Source organism: Marmota flaviventris, chromosome 19 (genome assembly GCF_047511675.1).
Source record: "Marmota flaviventris isolate mMarFla1 chromosome 19, mMarFla1.hap1, whole genome shotgun sequence".
Classification (NCBI taxonomy): domain Eukaryota; kingdom Metazoa; phylum Chordata; class Mammalia; order Rodentia; family Sciuridae; genus Marmota; species Marmota flaviventris.
This window is the reverse complement of record NC_092516.1, coordinates 13,632,645-13,651,861: the sequence shown is the minus strand read 5'-3', so window position 1 is coordinate 13,651,861 and position 19,217 is coordinate 13,632,645. Positions and strand designations below refer to the sequence as shown.

At 43.4% G+C, this 19,217-nt stretch overlaps 1 protein-coding gene across 2 annotated transcripts in view; it reads right to left on the bottom strand.

Annotated features, from left to right (window-relative positions):
- Nucleotides 1-19,217, bottom strand: part of Iqck (IQ motif containing K) — a 119,567-nt gene that overhangs the window by 46,214 nt on the left and 54,136 nt on the right. For both annotated transcript variants that reach the window (XM_071605837.1, XM_071605838.1), the window contains one exon: nucleotides 15,102-15,186. In XM_071605837.1, the coding sequence (XP_071461938.1) occupies nucleotides 15,102-15,186 (85 nt within the window). The remainder of the gene's footprint in view (nucleotides 1-15,101; nucleotides 15,187-19,217) is intronic.

Genomic DNA, 19,217 nt, shown 5'->3' with positions numbered 1-19,217 from the left:
GTGAGCGGAAGTGCTGCTTTCAGTGACTCCGGCTCACCTGGTTGGGCTGCTGTCCTGAGAGGCAGGAAAAACCCAGAGGTGGCTAAAGAGCACACACAAAGGGAGGAAATGTGCCCCCAGCCCCTGGCCGGAGCAGCTGTAGCCATGGGGCTCTCTCTGGAAGGGAGGAAGAGGAAGCTCAGGCAAGCGGCCAAGCCACTGAGCAAAACCGGGAAGCCGCATACAGAAGGCAGCAGGGAGGGGAAGCAGTTCAAGAATGGCTGGTCGGGAGTTTAGGAGGAAATGAAGATGGAGAGCAGCCCCTAGAGGGTCCTTCAGTCCTGCATCCTGGAGCTTTGAGCCAGAGGCTTTGGAATGAGAAATGTGTGTCTAAATCCCTACCTAGCAGCTACCTGGTGGTACGTTTGCCTTCAAATACGAATATTCCAGAACAGATCTACGTGGGCAGACTACGCACAGGATGCTACCTCTGGAGGACAGGTAGATGGCTCTCCAGTGCAGGCACATATCTATAAAAGAAATGCCTCTTATATGTACAAACATGCAACATAATAAGTATATGTAAATGCTCATATACACAAAGGAAAAATGTGAAAAGGCACACACCTAACTCTTAATAGTGGTTTCATCTGAGAAAGAGGTTTTGGGATAGGCCAGGAATGCAGATGAACATGTTCCCATTTTACTGCATATATATTGTCATATTGTGTATTTATAAAATATTTGAGTATATCAAATATATAAATATAATAAATGTTGTTACAGATAGTGTCAGATAGGCAGACACTATACACGTGGGCTACATCCCCAGCTCTTTTTATTCTGAATTTTGAGATATGGTCTTTCTAAGTTGCCCAGGCTGACCTTGAACTTACAGTCCTCCTGCCTCGAGCTCCAGAGTAGCTGGGATTATAGGTGCGCACCTATGAGTCTGCTCACATTAAACCATCTCTATAGAATTTGAATTTTGTTTACAATCAGCATCTGTTATTTCTCCTTAAGAATATCAATAAAGACTTCTTCCTACAAAGATGGCCTTCCACACCAAACTGCCATGGTGCTCCTCACAGTATTTTCAGAGGTGGTAAAAGGTGGTAGCAAAATGGCATCTTGTTTCATATTTGCCAGCGGTGGGGACCCTTTCCCCACTCGTTCTGATTCAGGGACTGGCTGTTGAGTGGCTCTGAGATGCTGTCATCGGTGTCATGCCTCTGCCTGCTTTGTTCTTCTGTGACATCTGTGTTTGCTTTTGGCAAATGCGCTGACCTAACCCGTCCTGCTGAACCATCCTGGTCTGCAAGGCACGCCAACTTCTTCGGTCCCACTGAGGTCCCACTGTGGTCTTGGGAGGGAACATGTTCACCCCACTTCCCCACCTGATCGCCAGCGTCCCAGTGACTCTTGCATACATCCAGCAACCTTCTGATGGCGCACATAAAATGACAGAAAGACTCCCCCTTTCCTTTGGTCTTTAAAGCCTCTCTCATTTATTTGAGAAATAGAACATCTGGCAATTTTCAAATAGAAAGGACATCAATATATCATCACATCCATATTGGAATCATTCATTTGTACATCCACAGTTTACAGAACACTGTTTTATGTGTTGCCACATTTAAATAAAGTGGTTTCCTCATCTGCATGTGAGATAATAGTATTGCATGCTTAGTGCAGAGCTATATGTAGCAAATGTACCAAAATATCAGATGTTGCTATTTTGGTGGGGGAGTGGGTGGTACTGGGGATTGAGCCTAGAGGTCCTTTACCACTAACCCACATCCCCAGTCCTTTTCATTTTTTTTTTTAATTTGAGACAGGGTCTTGCCAAATTGCCCAGGCTGGCCTCAAACTTGGGATCCTCCTGTCTCAGCCTCCTGAGTCAGTGGTATTACTGGCATAGCAACACTGCACCTGGCTAGATTATGCTATTTTTGATATTTAAATATTCTCAATATTTTCATTTTTATTGTTAGAGCTGTCTTGGGGTTCCTTGTAGCATGGAACCATGAAAGAATGAACCCACAGTCAGGTGTCAGTCAGGTGTCAGTCAGGTGTCAGCGGGAGGCAGGTATGGCTGTGAGTGGGGTGGCAGAAGGGAGCATCTCACACCTGATGTGAGTACCTGATGTCTGTATCCTCAGACTAAAACTAAGCCTTCTACATGTGGAGAAGTTTGGGAATCTTATTCTTCTCGTTCAGGGGACTTACACAGGGAAGTAATGTTGACCTCCCTAACAACTGAGAAACATTTTGTACGTGTAATAAAATGTTCAAAACCAATTTCAAATATGTGGGTTTCAAAACTACATCTGAGATGGCCTAAGGAAAAGATCTCTTTGGACTTGAATCTTCTGGTTGAGAAGGTAATGTGGTAGGAAAAATGCAATGACATTGTTAGATCCCAAAGTCAGCAAACAGCAAGAGGACTCCATAGAGAGGAAACATCCTTCCATACGGAATGCCCAGTAGATACCCAGGCAGAGACAGCTCAGGAGGTCACAAGGGCGTGACAGCCCCCTCTCAACTATTGGGAGGTAGCTAAATACCAACAGCACGGGTGGTAATTTGATGCCACACCCCATTTTTAGCATTCCTTTTGCACAATACCATGTCTGATTTTTGCTGGCAGCGTCTGCCCACCTGCCTGCAGATATCAGCAATCTGAAGGCAATTCCGTCTTTCCTGTCTGATGCTCAGATGAACGTTTGCTCCCGGGCTTTTATGGCAATGCTACTGGGAGGAGAGGATTTCCAACAGCCACTTCACGTCTTCACATTGCAAGGCTTGGTGAGGAGCTGGGTCACAAATGCCAAAGACAGAAATGAACACACAGTTCTCAAGTGCAGTCTCTGGGGGATTAACAAGCACAGCTGCAGAGGTCAGGGATCCTGGCGCACAAGCAACTCCCCATAGGAGCCCAGGTTCAAGTGCCTGCAGTAGGGGAGGCTGGCTCTTCTTCCTTCTCAGGCGCCCTCACTGGGGAGACCATTCAAGGAATTCAGACACTCATTTCAAAAATTCTAAGCACTTACTATGTATCAGACACTGTTCTAGTTTAAGGGGCTTCAGAGACAAACAAGCGAATGTCTAATATAATATCAGGTAGGTGACAATTGATAGGAAGGAAATAAATCAGAGTAAGAGGATGGACGGTGCCCAGTGGGTGCTATTTTAGAAAAGGTGACCAGGAGAGACATCCAAGAAGAACCCTAACAAGGTAAGGAAGGCACCAATACTGATAGGTTGAAGGTACAAAGACAAACAGTAAGTGCAAAGGCCCTGAGACTGGAGCCCGCTTGGTGTCACTGAGGAACTGCAAGGAGGATGCTAGTTGGCTTTTTAAAAGATGCTGTGTTAGTAGGATTTTCATTGCTGTGACCAAAACACCTGACAAGAGCAACACAGAAGAGGAAAAGCTTAGTTTCGCTCATGGTTTCAGAAGTTCAGTCCATGGCTGGCTGACTCCATTGCTCTGGGTTTGAAGTGAGGCAGAACTTCATGGCCGAAGGCATGGCAGGGAAAGCAGCTCAGGACATGCCAGCCAGGAAGCGGAGAGAGAGCTCCACTCACCAGGGACAAAATACAAACCTCAAAGGCACGCCCCCAGTGACCTACTTCTTCCACCCACACACTACCTGCCTGAGTTACCACCCAACTAGCGAAATCCATTCAAGTGGATTAATCCACTAATTAAGCTACTACTCTTATTACCTAATCATTTCACCTCTGAACATCCTTGCATTGTCTCACACATGAGCTTTTGGGGGACGCCTTGTGTCCAAGCCATAACAGATGGCCTATTAAGAAAATCTGAACCACCACCAACAATAATAGTAATAATGATGGCAAATGACTGCGGATTTATAAGGTGCCTGGCTCTCTGCCAAGTCCTTTATGTGCACTAACCATCTGATTCAACCCTTCAAAGGCAGGAACTCTTATTACACCCATTTTATAGACAGGAAGTCATGGTTCAGAAGTCCAATAACCTGCCCAAGGCTGGAGATAACCTGAGGTCCAAACAAGCCCATCTGCTCCAAGAGCCCAGGTTATTAATGAGTGGATGTGGCATGTTTCACATGGAAGAAAAAAAAAAAAAAGACTTTCCATGCGACTATGACATCAAGAACAAGAAAGTACAGGCTAGGGATGAAGAAGACCTTGAATGACCTTACAACCCACCCCCCACCAAAATTTTTTTTAATTGTCCTGCTCACTCGCCCAGCCAGCTCCTGGTGTGGAACAAACTTTCCTTCCTCTCGGTGCAGAATTTCTGCTTTCAAGTTGGAATTTCTCCTTTCTGCAGAAAAAATACAGGAGGAACTCCAGAACCTTTCCTCTGTGTCCTCTGAGCCTTCTCCTACCCCACGGTTCTTCTCTTGGGCTGTGTGCACCATCCATCTTCCCCCTCACTGTGCAGGTCGGGTCTTCTCTAAACAGAAAGGAGCGGCTTTTCAGGAAGAATAGAGTTAAATCAAATCAAAACACAGGTAACACCCAGCCCTTTTTATTTAGGCTTCTCAGCATACTCTGCCTCCTGGACTGTCCTTCCACTGACTGATCCAGTGTGTTTCTCCAGTGAGTCCAATCCAGGTGCAAAGGGCTTTTCCTGAGCACGAGAGCCAACTGTTCTCCAGGTGATGAGGCTGTCATTTCTAAGACTCCCAACAGGAGGTTTGTAGGCAAAAGAATCAAACTGCTTCACAACTGGATTTACTACTTGAGCATAAGTGCTTCTCTTTCTTTCTGATTGTTGTTGTTGTTTTCTGGTTTTGATTTTGTTTTTTGTTTTTGTTTTTTTGAGACTGGGTCTGGCTATTTTGCCTTGAACTCTTGGGCTCCTGGGTTCAAAAAATTCTCCTGCCTCAGACTCTGAGGTGAGGCTAGTGCTATAGGTGTGTGCATGGCTCAAACTACAAATCAAAACAGGAATACTATGAAGTAGAAAACAAGATGATTTTGAAATTGCAGAATAAACTGAGTACATTAACAACTGGATTAAAAGAAAATAGTAAATGTGGTCTGAAAAGTGGGGTTTTTCATATTTAGATAAACACACATACACATACAAAGTCCACATACACATACAGCTTTAACTAAAGAAGAAAAAAGTGAAAAAAATTACTATGGTTGAATGCAGGTTTCTAAGTCTTTATGTAAATAAAGGGTTTTTTTTATTCCTGTGTAAAAACAATATATATTCTTTGCAAACAATTCAAAAATAGAAAAACTAGAGGGCAAAAACATTTTCTACCACTAAACAACCACAGAGACATTTATGTATTTCTTTCCAGCCTATTTCTATATATAGCTTTTCATTTTTTTTACATAATTATAAACAACCTGCACATAAGACAGTTTATTCTTTTTTCACTTAGTTATACTATGGGCAATTCCCATCTTGTGATCAAGCCCTATATTCATTATTTTTAGTATCTAAATAATAATCTCATTGAGTAAATGCCCAATGTTGATTTTATAATTATAATATTATTGAATGCTAGTTGTTTATGTCTTACTTAATCTAAAAGATCCTGCACAATTTCAGGAAGAAAACTCTCAGACTCTGGACACAGCAGAGCTCAGCTCCTAGACTGTACCAGAGGACACTGTCCAGTGTCTCACTCAGCTGCTGGTTATCAGTGGGGGTTTATACACCTGTGGTTAGGAGCTGCCAAGGGCAGTGGGATTAAAACCAGAAAAGTGTAACAAATAGCCTCTCACCCATTTCTAAGCTTCTCAAGATCTCAGAGGTCTGCTATATATGGTTTCGAGTGGCGTCCCAAACAGATGTGCAGTGTACAAGCCACACAACTGAACACTATGGACTTTTATTCTTGCATCCTCCAACATGATGTGCTTAAAAACCTACCCCCTGGGCATGCTTCAGGCTCTCAATCTCCTCTTCTTTCCCTTCTCCACCAGGCCACTGGAGCCCAGTCTTTGGGCATACTTGCATACTCTGCTGATGAGCATGTGGATAGGTCTAGAGGTTAGATTAGCCTCCCTAGAGGGTAACTTAGCAATAAAAGGTAAAAAAGTGATTTTTTTTTCCTTTAGCAGTGGGGATTGAACCCAGGTGTGCTGTACCACTGAGCCACATCCCAGCCCTTTTCATTTCTTTGACACAGGCTCTCACTCTGTTGCCCAGGCCAGCTGCCTCAGCCTCTGAGTAGTGGGATCACAGGTGTGAGCCACCATGCCTGGCAAAAGGTGCTTACTCTTGACATGATCAGCTCCACTGCCAGCAATTAACCATATGGAAAAAAAAATCAGACAAGTGTGCAAACACAAAATAAGAATATTTTTCATAAAATAGTTTATACAAGAGAGAAAACTAAAATGTCCAATTACGTGTGGTTAAATAAGTTATTGGTTCAATGTGTTCATATCAAAATAGCATGTATAACAGAGAAGCATTAAAATCTGGGGGTAAATCTTTGTATATTAACAGAGAATGCTATGTCCAATTTATTATTGTGGAGAGAAGACAGACACAAAACAGTGTTTACCATCAAAATTAATTTAGTAAAAATATAAAGCGAAATGTCCTATATGAATAGTAAAAATGCTAGAGGAGAAATACCAATAGATGATCTACAGTACTTTTCCCCACAATTAATATGTATTATGTGCATGTGCCCATGCATGCATGCACACACATTAATAGATATGTTTGGGGCTGGGCTTGTGGCTCAGTGGTAGAGGGCTAGCCTAGGACATGCGAGGCTCTGGGTTTGATCCTCAGCACCACATAAAAATAAATAAAATAAAGGTATTGTGTCCAACTAGTATATATATATTTTTTTTTTCCCCCAAATAGATGTGTTTTAGTGACATCTGCCCCTTGGAGCCAGTTTCCCCTGTCAGTCATCGCCAATCCTCCAGCTGGAAGGCCACAATCTGTCCCTAGGACAGACTGTGATGGTCACTCTGCATGAGTGGACCCAGATTTTAATTTTGTGCCAATACCTTCTTCATGTGCTAGTAATGAATTGTCTAGACATATTTTTTTTTAATTGAGAATTGCATGGCCAGGACTCTGGGTTGTAAGCAACAGAAATCCATCCTGAAGAGGACTCACTGGTTTTGCTGAGTCCCGGTATTCAAACAGTGCCCACGGGGCCAGCGCTTCTTCCCTGTCCCTTGGTGCTATTTGCCTCTGCAGTCACTTCTCCAGCAGTCACTTCTCCAGCAGGCTCTTCCCAGTGGTGAGGTGGTTGTTGATGGCCTGGTGACTAGGTGACCCCAGGGCACAGAGACCTGCTCCACCCCAACAACTCCAGGGAGGGGCCCAGGATGGCCCAGGAGAGGGGCTTGACTTAGGACCCTGGTCATCATGAACTAGCGCCTAGGGCCAGCGAGATACAGGGTTCCGGTGCTCCAGCTGGCTCAGGCCCCTGCAGCCGGGGGAGGCCTATCCCCTCAGACCTTTTATTTATACCAAGCTCTTCCTCCTTGAGGTCCCTCACTTACCCCAGGTCAGCTCACTGTAGACAAAGGCACAAATATGAAGGATACAAACTCATACATCCTCAAGAAGAGATAGGATCTTCATGGTTTTTATTTCATATTATTTTTATTGCTTTATTTGCTTTGATTTTTTAAAAATTTGTGTAATTTTGGCTGAGCATGGTGGGGAACACCTGTAATCCCAGCAGCTCGGGAGGCAGAAGCAGGAGGATCACAGGTTCATGGCCAGCCTCAGCAATTTAGTGAGGCTGTAAGCAATCTAGAGAGACCTTGTCTCAAAATTTAAAAAAAAAGGGTGGGGGGGGGGCTGGGGATGTGGCTCAGTGGTTAAGTGTCTTTGGGTTCAATCCCTGGTGCCAAAAGAAAAAACTGTGTGATCCTGAACAGCCTTACAAGGGCTGCGACAGCCACCTCCTGCCGTAGTGGTGATTCTCAGTTGTCAGGATGCCTGGGAGCAGGGGATTTGCTAATGTCGCTATACCAGGTGTCGCCAATGGGTTAGAATAAAGCACAACAAATGAGGAAAATAAGAAACACCAGGAGCTTATTCACATAGAATAAATATTCAGTGGGTTTGTCTAGTCCCCACTTCCTGCATCATTAAGGAAATTTCAATCATTATGGCCACAAGAACCTTATTAAAACTCAGAGAGGGGAATTTTCTTGATCAGTTTTTATCCAAGGCATCCGGAATTTCATAAATGGAAGAGCATCTGTGACGCAGTGGAACGGGACTCACCACCAGTGAGTGAGTTCCCAGACGCCCTGGTTTCATTCACAAGACTCAAATGGATTCAAAAGACAATAGCAACACGTAGTTTTGCCTATTGAAACACTGACTTCGGAACCACTAGGCTAGTGTTTTAAAGAAGAAACGTGAGAACATCTACTTCCACACAAGCGCTTAATGCACTGTAACAAGCATCAGGGACCCACTTACAAGGCTAATGGTAAAGGCACAGCTCCCAAGAACAGTTCACTACAAATAGCTCTTTTTATCACATGACACTTCTGTTGATGCAGTCAGTTAAAAAAATAAATTTTAAATAAGCCGTGTGGCTAGTTTTGTGTCAGACAAGCAAAGATGTCAGATTTCTGAATTTTAAGAATTCATGGCAAGGGGGAATGGGCCTAGGAAAGAGAGTTGACTAAATCAGACTTCACTTTCCTGTGTGCATAGATGATGGCTCGACCAGTGTCATTCTACACGATGGACAACCAGAAAGTGAGAAGTCGTACTCCATATGTGTAATATGACCCATGGGTAATATGTCAAAATGCATTCTACTGTCATGCCTAACTAGTAAGAAAGATCAAAATATATAAAAAATAAATAAATTTTTTTTGAAAAAAGAATTTATGGCAAGATGAATCAGCCTTAAAATACAAGGAGTTCTGACACTCAACAATGCAGATAAACCTGGGGGACCCTGTGCTGAGTGAAATAAGCCATAAGAACAGGGCAAATGCTGTGGGACTCCACTTTCATGACGGAGAACAGGGCTGGGAGTGGGAGCAGGCAGGTGGGAATGGGGCTGAGTGTTATTTAATGGGTGCAGAGCATTGGTTTAGGAAAGTTCTGGAAATGGATGGTGGCCACGGCAGTAGCACACTTTGAACATATGGAATGCTGCTGAGCCGCACACTTACAAAGTGGAAAGATGGCAAAGCTTCCGTTGTGTGTCCTCCAGTGCATGCACACACATTGTGGGAGACAACATTTTCTTTTTCATAGTACTGAGAAAACGCACATATAGGCTTTTGTTAATTTCAAGCAAACCAACTTCCTGGCCAGCTTAGTAGGAGGTTTGCAGGCAGGCGGGCATGCTCCACGAAAGGACACTCCAAGTGTCATTTTGTGAATTCCCAAAAGTCCCATTTGCTGGTCCTGTTTTTTCTCTACTGTCCAAACCTGGCCCAAAGTCCAGAAATCCAGATTTTGAAAGAAAGAGCACATGGCCAAAAGGGAAAAATGATGGCTTGTTTCTTTTTCTTCCTCAAAATACTTATGATTCATACACTGTAAAATTCTCCCTTTCCAAGTTCCTAATGCAGCAGTTTTCATTATATACACAAAGCTGTGCAACCATCACCACCGTCCAGTTCCAGAACATTATAATCATTTTAGGAAGAAGCCCTGGGCCATTTAGCAGCCATTCCCAATCCTCTCCTTTCTCTAGTGTCTGGCAACCACTAATCTTGTTTCTGTCTATAGATTTCCCTATTATGAATATTCCATTTAAATGCAGTCATACAATATGCAACCATTTGTCTCTGTTTCCTTTTACTGAGCATGTTTTCAAGGTTCACCCATTTCATAGGAATTACATGAATAACAGAGTTTTCATTCCTTTTTTAAAGGCTGAATAATATTCCACCATATAGAATATTACCATCATGCTGCATTTGTTTATCTGTTTGTCAATTTGATGGACATTTGGGTTTCCACTTTTTTGGATATTATGAGTAATGCTTTTAGGAACATTTGTGTATAAGGGTTTATATGAACAGATGTGTGTGTGGGGGGGGGAGGATATGCATATGTGTTAGTACTGAGGATGAAACCCAGGGCCTTGAACTTGCCTGCTACACCCCCAGCCCTTTTTTTAGTTGTAGACGGACCCAATACCTTTATTTATTTTTAAGTGATGCTGAGGCTTGAACCCAGGGCCTCCTACATGTGGGGCAAGTGCTCTACCACTGAGCCACAGCTCAAGCCCCACCCCCAGACTTTTTTAAAATTTTATTTTTGAGACAGGGCCTCACAATTATAATTCTCCTGTCCTGGCCTCCAAAGTAGGTGGGGTTACAGGTATGTGACACCACTCTGGCTAATAAGATGTTTTTATTATCTTAAAAATATATCTAAGAGTGGTGTTGCTGGGTCTCAGAGCAGAAACTCTGTTTAACTCTTTGAGGAACCGCCAGATTGTCTTCCAAGTCGGCACACCATTTGACATTTCCATCAGCAGTGCGGGAAGGCTCCAGGTCCCCTGAGTTCTCAGGAACACTGACTGTCTTTGATTCTAACCATGCTCTAGAGTATGAAGTGAAAACATTGTTTTGTGGCTTTGATTTGCATTTCATGACTAAAGATGTTGGGCCTCTTTCCACCACTTGTATATCTTCTTTGGAGAAGTTTTTATTCAAACATTTTGTCAATTTTATCATTAGGTTATTTGTGTTTTTATCATTGGATTGTGAGAATTCTTCATGTATAATGGAAATTAGACCTTTATTTTATGTAACATTTGCAAATATTTTCTCCCATTCTGTGAGTTGACTTTCACTCGTTTGGTATTCTTTGAAGCTCTTGTTTTTAATTTTGATGAAGTTCACTTATCTATTTTTTCTTTTGTCACTAGTTCTTTTTGCTAGAAAAACTGTTACTTACTCCAAAATTTATATCCCTGGTTTGTTTTTTTTTTATTTTTTAATATTTATTTTTTAGTTTTTGGCGGACACAACATCTTTGTTTGTATGTGGTGCTGAGGATCGAACCCGGGCCTCACGCATGCCAGGCGAGCACACTACCGCTTGAGCCACATCTCCAGCCCCATATATCCCTGTTTTTGAAGATTTTATAGTCTTAACACTTTAAGTCTTTAATTTTGAATTAGTTTTTGTATATGGTCTGAAGTCAGGGTCTAACTTCCTGCTTTTGCATGTGGATATCCAAATTGTCCCAGCACCATTTGTGGAAAAGATTATTCTTTTCCCATTAAGTGGTCTTGGCACACTTGCTGAAAAATCAACTGGTGGTCAGCAAAAGGATTACTTCTGAACTCTCCACTCTATTCCATTGATCTATGTTTATCCTTCTGCTAGTCCATACAGTGGTGATTGCTGTAGCTTTGTATAAGTTTTGAAATAGAGGAGTGTGAGTCCTTCTTTGTTCTTCTTTTTTAAGACTGTTTTTGACTATTTGGGGTCCCTTGCATTTTCTTATGAATTTTAGGATGAGCTTGTCAATTTCTTTAAAAAAAAAAAAAAAAAACCCAGCTGGGATTTTGATAGGAATCATTTCAAATTTGTAGCTCAATTTGGAAAAAAAATGCCATCTTTATAGTATCAAGTTCTTCTGATCAATGAACATGCATGAATCTCTCTTTGTTTGGGTCTTCTTTAATGTCTTTCAATAGTATTTTGCAGTTTTCATAAACAGCCTTTCACTTTTAGTTAAATTTATATTCCTAAGTATTTTATTTTTTGATGCTATGGCAAACGTTATTGTCTTTTCATTTTCAGATGGTTCATTGTGGAGTGTATTTAAATACAATTGATTTTTATATATTGACCTTCTATCCTGCACCCTTGATAACATGTTTATTATTTCTAATAGGCTCTTATTTTTTTTAAGTGAATTCCTTGGGATTTTCTATATACAAGACCATACCCTCTTCCTCAACAATCTACATGCCTTTTTTCTTGCCTGATTTTCCTGGCTAGAACCCCCACCATCACCTTAAATTGAAGTGACAAGAGAGGACATATTTCTCTTGCTCCTAACCCACGGGGAAACCATCCAGTCTTTTACCATTAAATATGATGTTTGCTGTGGTGTTTTCATAGATGCCCTTTATCAAGTATAAGAAATCCCCTGCTCTTCCCAGTTTGTGGAGTGGTTTTGTTTTGTTTGGGGTACCAGGGATTGAACCCAGGGTGCTTAACCACTGAGCCACATCCCCAACCCTTCAAAAAAAAAAATTATTTTGACCCAGGGTCTCGCTAAGTTGCTTAGGGACCTGCTAAGTTGCTGAAGGTGGCCTCAGTCTCCTGAGACACTGGGATTAAAGGTGTGTCCCCCACACCCAGCTTGAGGAGTCTTTTTATCATAAAAGCATGTTAGATTTTGTCAAATACTTTATCTATTCACAGAGATGACCCCTTGGCTTAAGTTAATTTTAATTAAATAAAATCAGACCACATTCTCTTTGTAAAGAAATGTGTTCAGAACATATAAGGCTGGTCTCCCCAGTTCTCTCTAGCCACCCCAAGGTACCCATCCTGTCTGGTGACTGTTTCCTTTCAGATATTTTCCTATGTGGATGTGCGAGTGTGTGTGTTAACACAGATGCTATGTTGTAATAAAAAAATCCATAATACACATAAGCTATTTCCTCTCCCTGGGATTCCTCTTGGTTGTGGCTGACACATCCGTGCCCACCTTTCCTTAAAGCTGAGATCTGGACCCTCTTTCCCTGGTGGCTTCCCAGACACCAGACAGCTTTCCTTTCTGGGGATGGTTAGATCTCTGCTCCCCCTCGGATCTCTTTTTTTTTTTTTTTTGGTACTGGGGATTGAACTCAGGGGCACTTGACCACTGAGCCCCATCCCCAGCCCTTTTTGGTATTTTATTTAGAGACAGGGTCTCACTGAGCTGCTTAGGGCCTCGCTGTTGCTGAGGCTGGCTTTGAACTTGTGATCCTCCTGCCTCAGCCTCTCAAGCCACTGGGATTACAGGCATATGCCACTGTGCCAGGTCTGTCTTCTGTTATGATTTTAGCACAGGAAGGGTTTGTATTTAGACAGCCAAACTTTCATGTGGTACACACGGACCCCTTGTACCTTGAGGAGCATTTCTAGCTATGTGTGATGGCAGCCCACATGCACAGCTCCATTTTGAGCCACTCCGACATCTTCTTATACGGCAGGGGTTGGCATGATGAGTTGAATTTGTCTGTCTTACAGATTGTTTTTACTCTGGGCCCCAAAGCTCCCCACATGTGGAGGGAGAGAGGTAGGGGTCTCACCACACGGGGGAACCAGGGTCAGAACATTTCCCCTCATCCTGTGGCATTCCTGGCTTCTGGGTATGATTTGGTTCAAAGAAAGGGCTTTGCTGCTTTAAAAAATGGTATCTAAAAATTGCTATTTTCAGTGCACTATGTCACTATCATCTCATGAAAAGGAAATGAAAACAGAAAAATAAAATGACTGACTCATAATAAGCCTCATATATGTAATAAGTTCATAAATGCAGAACAATGACAACGAAGAATTCAAGAAGCACGTGAGAGCTGGGCTCGTTGACCTTGGCTGCACATCACTGGACCCTAAGCTAACCTGCTGGTGCTCAGTTATGAAGGAAAAAGCCCACATTTATATACAGAGTATGTACAGAATACTGAAAACCTACATCATCCAAGACTGTGTCTCAATCACCGGGCACAATAGGGGGTTTGTAAACTGTTAGGCACAGACGGCTCCTTTCATGTGCAAGTCTAACATTTGACCTTCTCACTTGACTGCAGCCCCTGTTTTCAGGAATGTGCCAGGCACACGAGGAGTGGAATGTCTACAGAACATCACCCCAAATAGGAAGCTCCTGAGGTCAGGGACTGTCCCACGGATAGGCACATAACAAGCATTTGCCAATGATTGATGGTTGCTCACTGGGGTTAGTCAAACTTCTCGATGGACAACTGCCAGCGTATCCATCTCAGTCTCCTCCCCACACCCTACCTCTGAAGAGTGCATCCGGGTAGAGCCCTCTGGCTCCCTGCGCATCCACAGGTCCTGTTCCCGTGCAGTGTTTGCCTCCAAACTCCTTCCACTGATATCTCACCATCAGACATGGATACGAGCCATGTGTCTACCTGAAGCTCCAATCACCAAATGAAGATGCTGTGTAGGTTTTTAGCTTGGGATATGTGCTCAAATGCCTATGGGAACAATTTTTAAAAGGATATCCTTCCCAGAGGGCCTCATGGCAATAGGGATCAGGAGCTTTAAAAAGAAACTCCCCTTTTGACCTAGAAATTCCACTTCTAGAATTCCTCCTACGTAAATGACCAAATGGGACTCCTACATAAATGACCAAGTCACTAAATGTGACTACACAAAGGTTCTCATGGCAACACTTGTTATAACAGATTTGGAAACAACCTCAAAGTTCAAAATAGGAAAATGGTCGGGGAAGACAAGCTAGAAAAGAAAAAGTAATTTTCTATATGTCAGGTATTTATATGTCGTTTTATATATTAAAATTTTTAAAGTTTGGAAAATTTTAAACCAAAATGTTAATAATTTTTTTATTTTCTATTTTTGGTGCTGGGGATTGAACCCAGGGCCTTTTGCATGCAAGGCAAGCACTCTACCAACTGAGCGATATCCCCAGTCTTAGTGATTTTTTGAAAAATTTTTTAGTTGTAGATGGACACAGTAACTTTATTTTGCTTATTTATTTTTTTTCTGTGGTGCTGAGGATCGAACCCAGTGCTTCATATGTGTGAGGCAGGTGCTCTACCTCTGAGCCACATCCCTAGCCCATAATGATTGTTTTTTGATGATGGAGTTATCAGTGACTCAGACTTTAGTTTTATCTTAATTTTTTTTCTAAAATGACAGTGTATTCTATTCCTCTCTATGTATATGCAATATTATTTTAGGCAATACAGGCCAGTCAATTCAACTTTGAAAAGCTGGAGGGTAATTTTAATGAAAATTGCAAAATAAGTTTTGGTAAAAATTCTAAATCACTCTTTAAAAAAACAGAAAATCCTGTTTCTGGGGTCTGGATGTGAACCCTAATAGCCTCTGTTTCTAATTCTTCTGAGGGTTTTCCCATGGGCCCTCCATGGGAAATTCTCCATCAAGCCAAATGCCACAATTGCACGTGACCTTACCAGATAGGCTCTCCAGAAGGACTGAATGGCGATCGCAGCATCCACGTCAGTCAGCAGGAGGGACAGTGGGATTGGTGGTCGCGGGCTGAAAAGCAATAAATGGTTGTATGACCGTGAGAATCTGCTCTTGAGCCCCAGCAATGACTTTGACAATATAAGGGTCCCTCTGATTAAAAGCCTCACCCATCTCCGTTCTTAAAAGACAACAACATAATTTTTGACAGAAAAGTGTGTGTATGAGTTAGCATTTCTGATTTTCAAATCTGATCTGGGTTTTAAAGCAGCATAATCTAAATCACTGTTAATCTTGCATGCTATTTTTGAAGGTGCAGCCTGCATGTTGCTGATATAAAACTATATGAACGCTGGGCACCGTGGTGCACGCCTGTCATCCCAGCAGCTTGGGAGGCTGAGGCAGGAGGATCACAATTCAAAGCCAGCCTCAGCAACAGCGAGGCCCGAAGCAGCTCAGTGAGACTGTCTCTCAAAAAAAAAAAAAAAAAAAAAAAAATAGAAAATAGGGCTGGGGATGTGGCTTAGTGGTTGAGTGCCCCTGAGTTCAATTCCCGGTACCAAAAAAAAAATCAACTATATGAATAATACAAGAGACAGAGGAAACCCAGCCTTTATATTCTACATTGTGTCAGAAATAATCAAGGGCTCTTCCTCCAGCTTTCTATTGAAGAAAAATTAAATAGTTCTTCTGAAAGGAAAATATCAGAATTTACCTCTGATTTGAGTTAATGTAGATCAAGTTCAAGCATATTTTTAAGTTCCACATTTACATCTTAATAAGCAATACCATATCTCAAGTGCTGGGTCAGCTGACAGTGTTCTCGTGGGAGTTTTAGATCATGAATAATTTTATCATAGATACCACATGGAAAAATCATGATTATAGGCTTTTTGTTCCTCTGGAAGTTTAACAGAAGTACAGACTGCTGATAAAGTCTTGTAAGTCTGTCTCAATGCTGGTTCATGTTTCCCCAAAGCCAAAGCACAGCTTGCTCTGAAAAGCAAGGAACAAATCTTTTCAGAATACAAAGGAATAAACCCCTGAATGGATGTGGATCACATGGAGGCTGCTCTGGTACAAGATCCCCAGAAATGACTTTGAAAAAGAAGGATCCCTACTTCCCTGGCCTCAAAGCTCTCCCTGATGACAGCTGGAGCTTACTGGAACTCTCACTGTGCAGAGAGGCTGACCAACCTGCACGAGGTCACCCAGCTTGCCCAGGGGGCCTAATCGGGATCCGGAGCCAGATCTATCCACTCCCAAAGCCAGGGCTTCCCTGGGACTTGTGTGCCCCCCTGGCACAGACTGCAAAGCTCATTCGCATCAGAACTCGGTTCTCCAGAATCTACCTGGGATCTTATTTCTCTCCTAACATGGACTTAAACAAGAGAGAGAGAGAGAGAGAGAGAGAGAGAGAAAAGAACACCTCGATAAAGTGTATTTGTTTGAATGAGTGAATGCTCTTTTAAATGATTCCAGAATCAAAGAAATCAAAGCCAGGAAGAACACAGGCCGTGGAGACCATTTCAAGGCAGCGCAGGGTTGTTGCCAGACTTGGGTTTTCCAGCTGGACGGGACCTGAGAGACCAGGTAAAGGAGAGTCTTCCACTTCCTTGTAAAGATAATTACACCTGAAAGCGACAGCATTGTGAGGAACCTTTCCCTAATGTTCAGTTGCCATTTTTATTCCCATAATGGGGTATCTTCTTGTGGGGTCCTGTTTGTGTTCACCTCTCGATGCTCAACTCCGGCCTCCTGGGCTGTGACGGAGCATCCTTCCTTGGCTGGAGTCCTGGGGGGGGGGGTCCCACTGCTCCCTGCTTCCCACAGTCAGTGTCACTGTCCTCTGTTCCAGTGTCCTTATTCTCTAAATCCTAGTGGTGTGACACCAACAACTCACATCCCTGAAGTAATTTCCCCCACTGGTTAGTGATCGATGGCCTCTAGAGGGAACCTGATGTTTCTCAGGAGACCCTGGACCTTGGGTGCCGGCAGTGAATTTATGAGAAAAATGTTCTCATGCCCCAACGGTAACTGACGCCCCCGGGTTTCCTGGACCCCTGGCCCACCTGCCCTGCCCAGTACTCCAGCCATGCCCCCTTTCAGCTCTCAAATGGGTCTGCTCCCTCCCTCCTCTGGCCTTTGCAAAGGTGTTTTCCTCTGTCTCCAAAGTCTCCCTACCCCAGCCAGAGGCACCGGCACAGCTGTGCAGCTTGCTCTCTGCTTGAAGGCACCCAGCAGAAGGGCCAGGGGGCTGCACAACCCAGCCCATGCTCTGCTCGCTAAGCCCTGCTTCTCAGTGCGGAGCCACACCTGCCCTGAGGTCCGGACACATTTTCTTTATTTGCTGAAATGCATCTCAGGGCTGGTGGGGGCCCCAAAACCTCTCTGTCCTAGTTCAGTCTTATTCCTCTTCTGATCTCCATTAAAATGTTATTAAAAATGTCTTTTGATTAGGTCAGAGCCCAATGAAGCTCCTTGTAATTTTCCTTTCTAGTCCTTGGCCCAATTTGGAGAAAAAAAAAACCATGTGATTAATTTATACCCAAATCTTCTACAGCTAGAAGCTCTATGAGGGCAGAGGCTGGTCCTGTGGTTGCTCCTCTTGGTGTCGCTGACACTTAGGACCGTGACTGGCACGTCATAGGCACTCAATAAACGCCTGTAGGATGAATGACTGCCTCTATGCCTGGCAGTGTATGAGTGCCTTCTGCATACCTGCAGGTGATTTCACTGAGTCCTCACAACATGAACAATGGCCACTGTCCTTCATTTGGAGGTACAACCGAGGCACAGAGGAGCAGAGGACCCAAGATCACTGAGTATTTCTTGCTAAGAACACAAGCTGTTCAGGAAACCCGGGAGGGGCCCAGGAGAAGGGGACGTTCACAAGATCACTAACATGGAGGTCAAGGTCTAAGACCGAAGAAAATACAGCCAATTGGCTAGAAGAAGAAAAAAATGGGTGGAGAGAGGCAGAGCCATAATCATAGGAAATTTCCTTCTCCTTGGCCCTTACAGCAACAGCTTGGCAGGTATCTGCTCGTCGGAACCCCCAGAGGGAAGCCCCGTGTCAGGGCAGCCAAACACAGTGGAGCTTATCACTTGCACCCGAGGGGAGTTCTGACGGCGCCTCTCTCTTCAGCTGTGATTTTCCTGCCATGAGTACGTTTTTTACTACTGATGTCATGAAACCTTCAAAGTAACATCCTCCTGTTTAGGAATCGCAGGAGGAAAGCGGCACTGCGCCCCTGAGGACAGAGCGGGTGGAGAGCCCAACAAGGGACTTTTACCATCATGAAACCCCGGACCCTGCGCGTCACAACGTCATCCCCCAAAAGCAAACTGGGATTCGCTAACAAGCGGCAACACGAGGCCCCCTCTAGCGACATCCCCGCTTTCCGGGCTAAAGAATGGGGTGCTGTCTAGTTCTCAAACAAGAGTACACACGAGAAACCAGTGTATATCAGGCCAAATGAAAGGGACTTTATTCTTGGGAGTGTCGTCCCGGGAATTATCAATCATTTCAGCAGGCCAGCTCCGAGGGAGGGAGAGAAACCATGCCAGGCCCTTTTCTCTTTGCTGGAATCGGTGCAACTGGCTCCAGGTCAAATAAAAATAAAGAGGCGCACGCTCATCACCAGGGAGCCAGGGAGGGGAGAGGAGATGGGAGTGTCAATCCTGGAGCAGCCAGCGCAGCCAGGCTCCGCAAGGGCTGAAATCAGACCTCCCCAGGGCACGCATTTTTTGCACGTTCAATCAGGACAGTGTTGCTGAGCCTTGTTTCCAAGAAAACTTGTTTTACTATTATGCTCCTTTGCCATGTCTTCCTCCTCTGATTTTCAAATGTTAATTAACACATTTGAACCCTAAGAATCGATGCTATAATTCTGAGAAGGAACAGACATTGATTTTTCTGATCATGTAGGTGAATATATTAAAAATATATTAAAAAAAATAAATGTACACACACACTTTCCCCCTTCTGGGATGCTAAGTAAAAGATTTGCAGGACTTAAAATAGAGCTAGCATGCTTACAAAACGCACAATGACAAGATCTGAGAAGTCAGCCTTCACCCGTTTCTCTATCCAGTTGTAA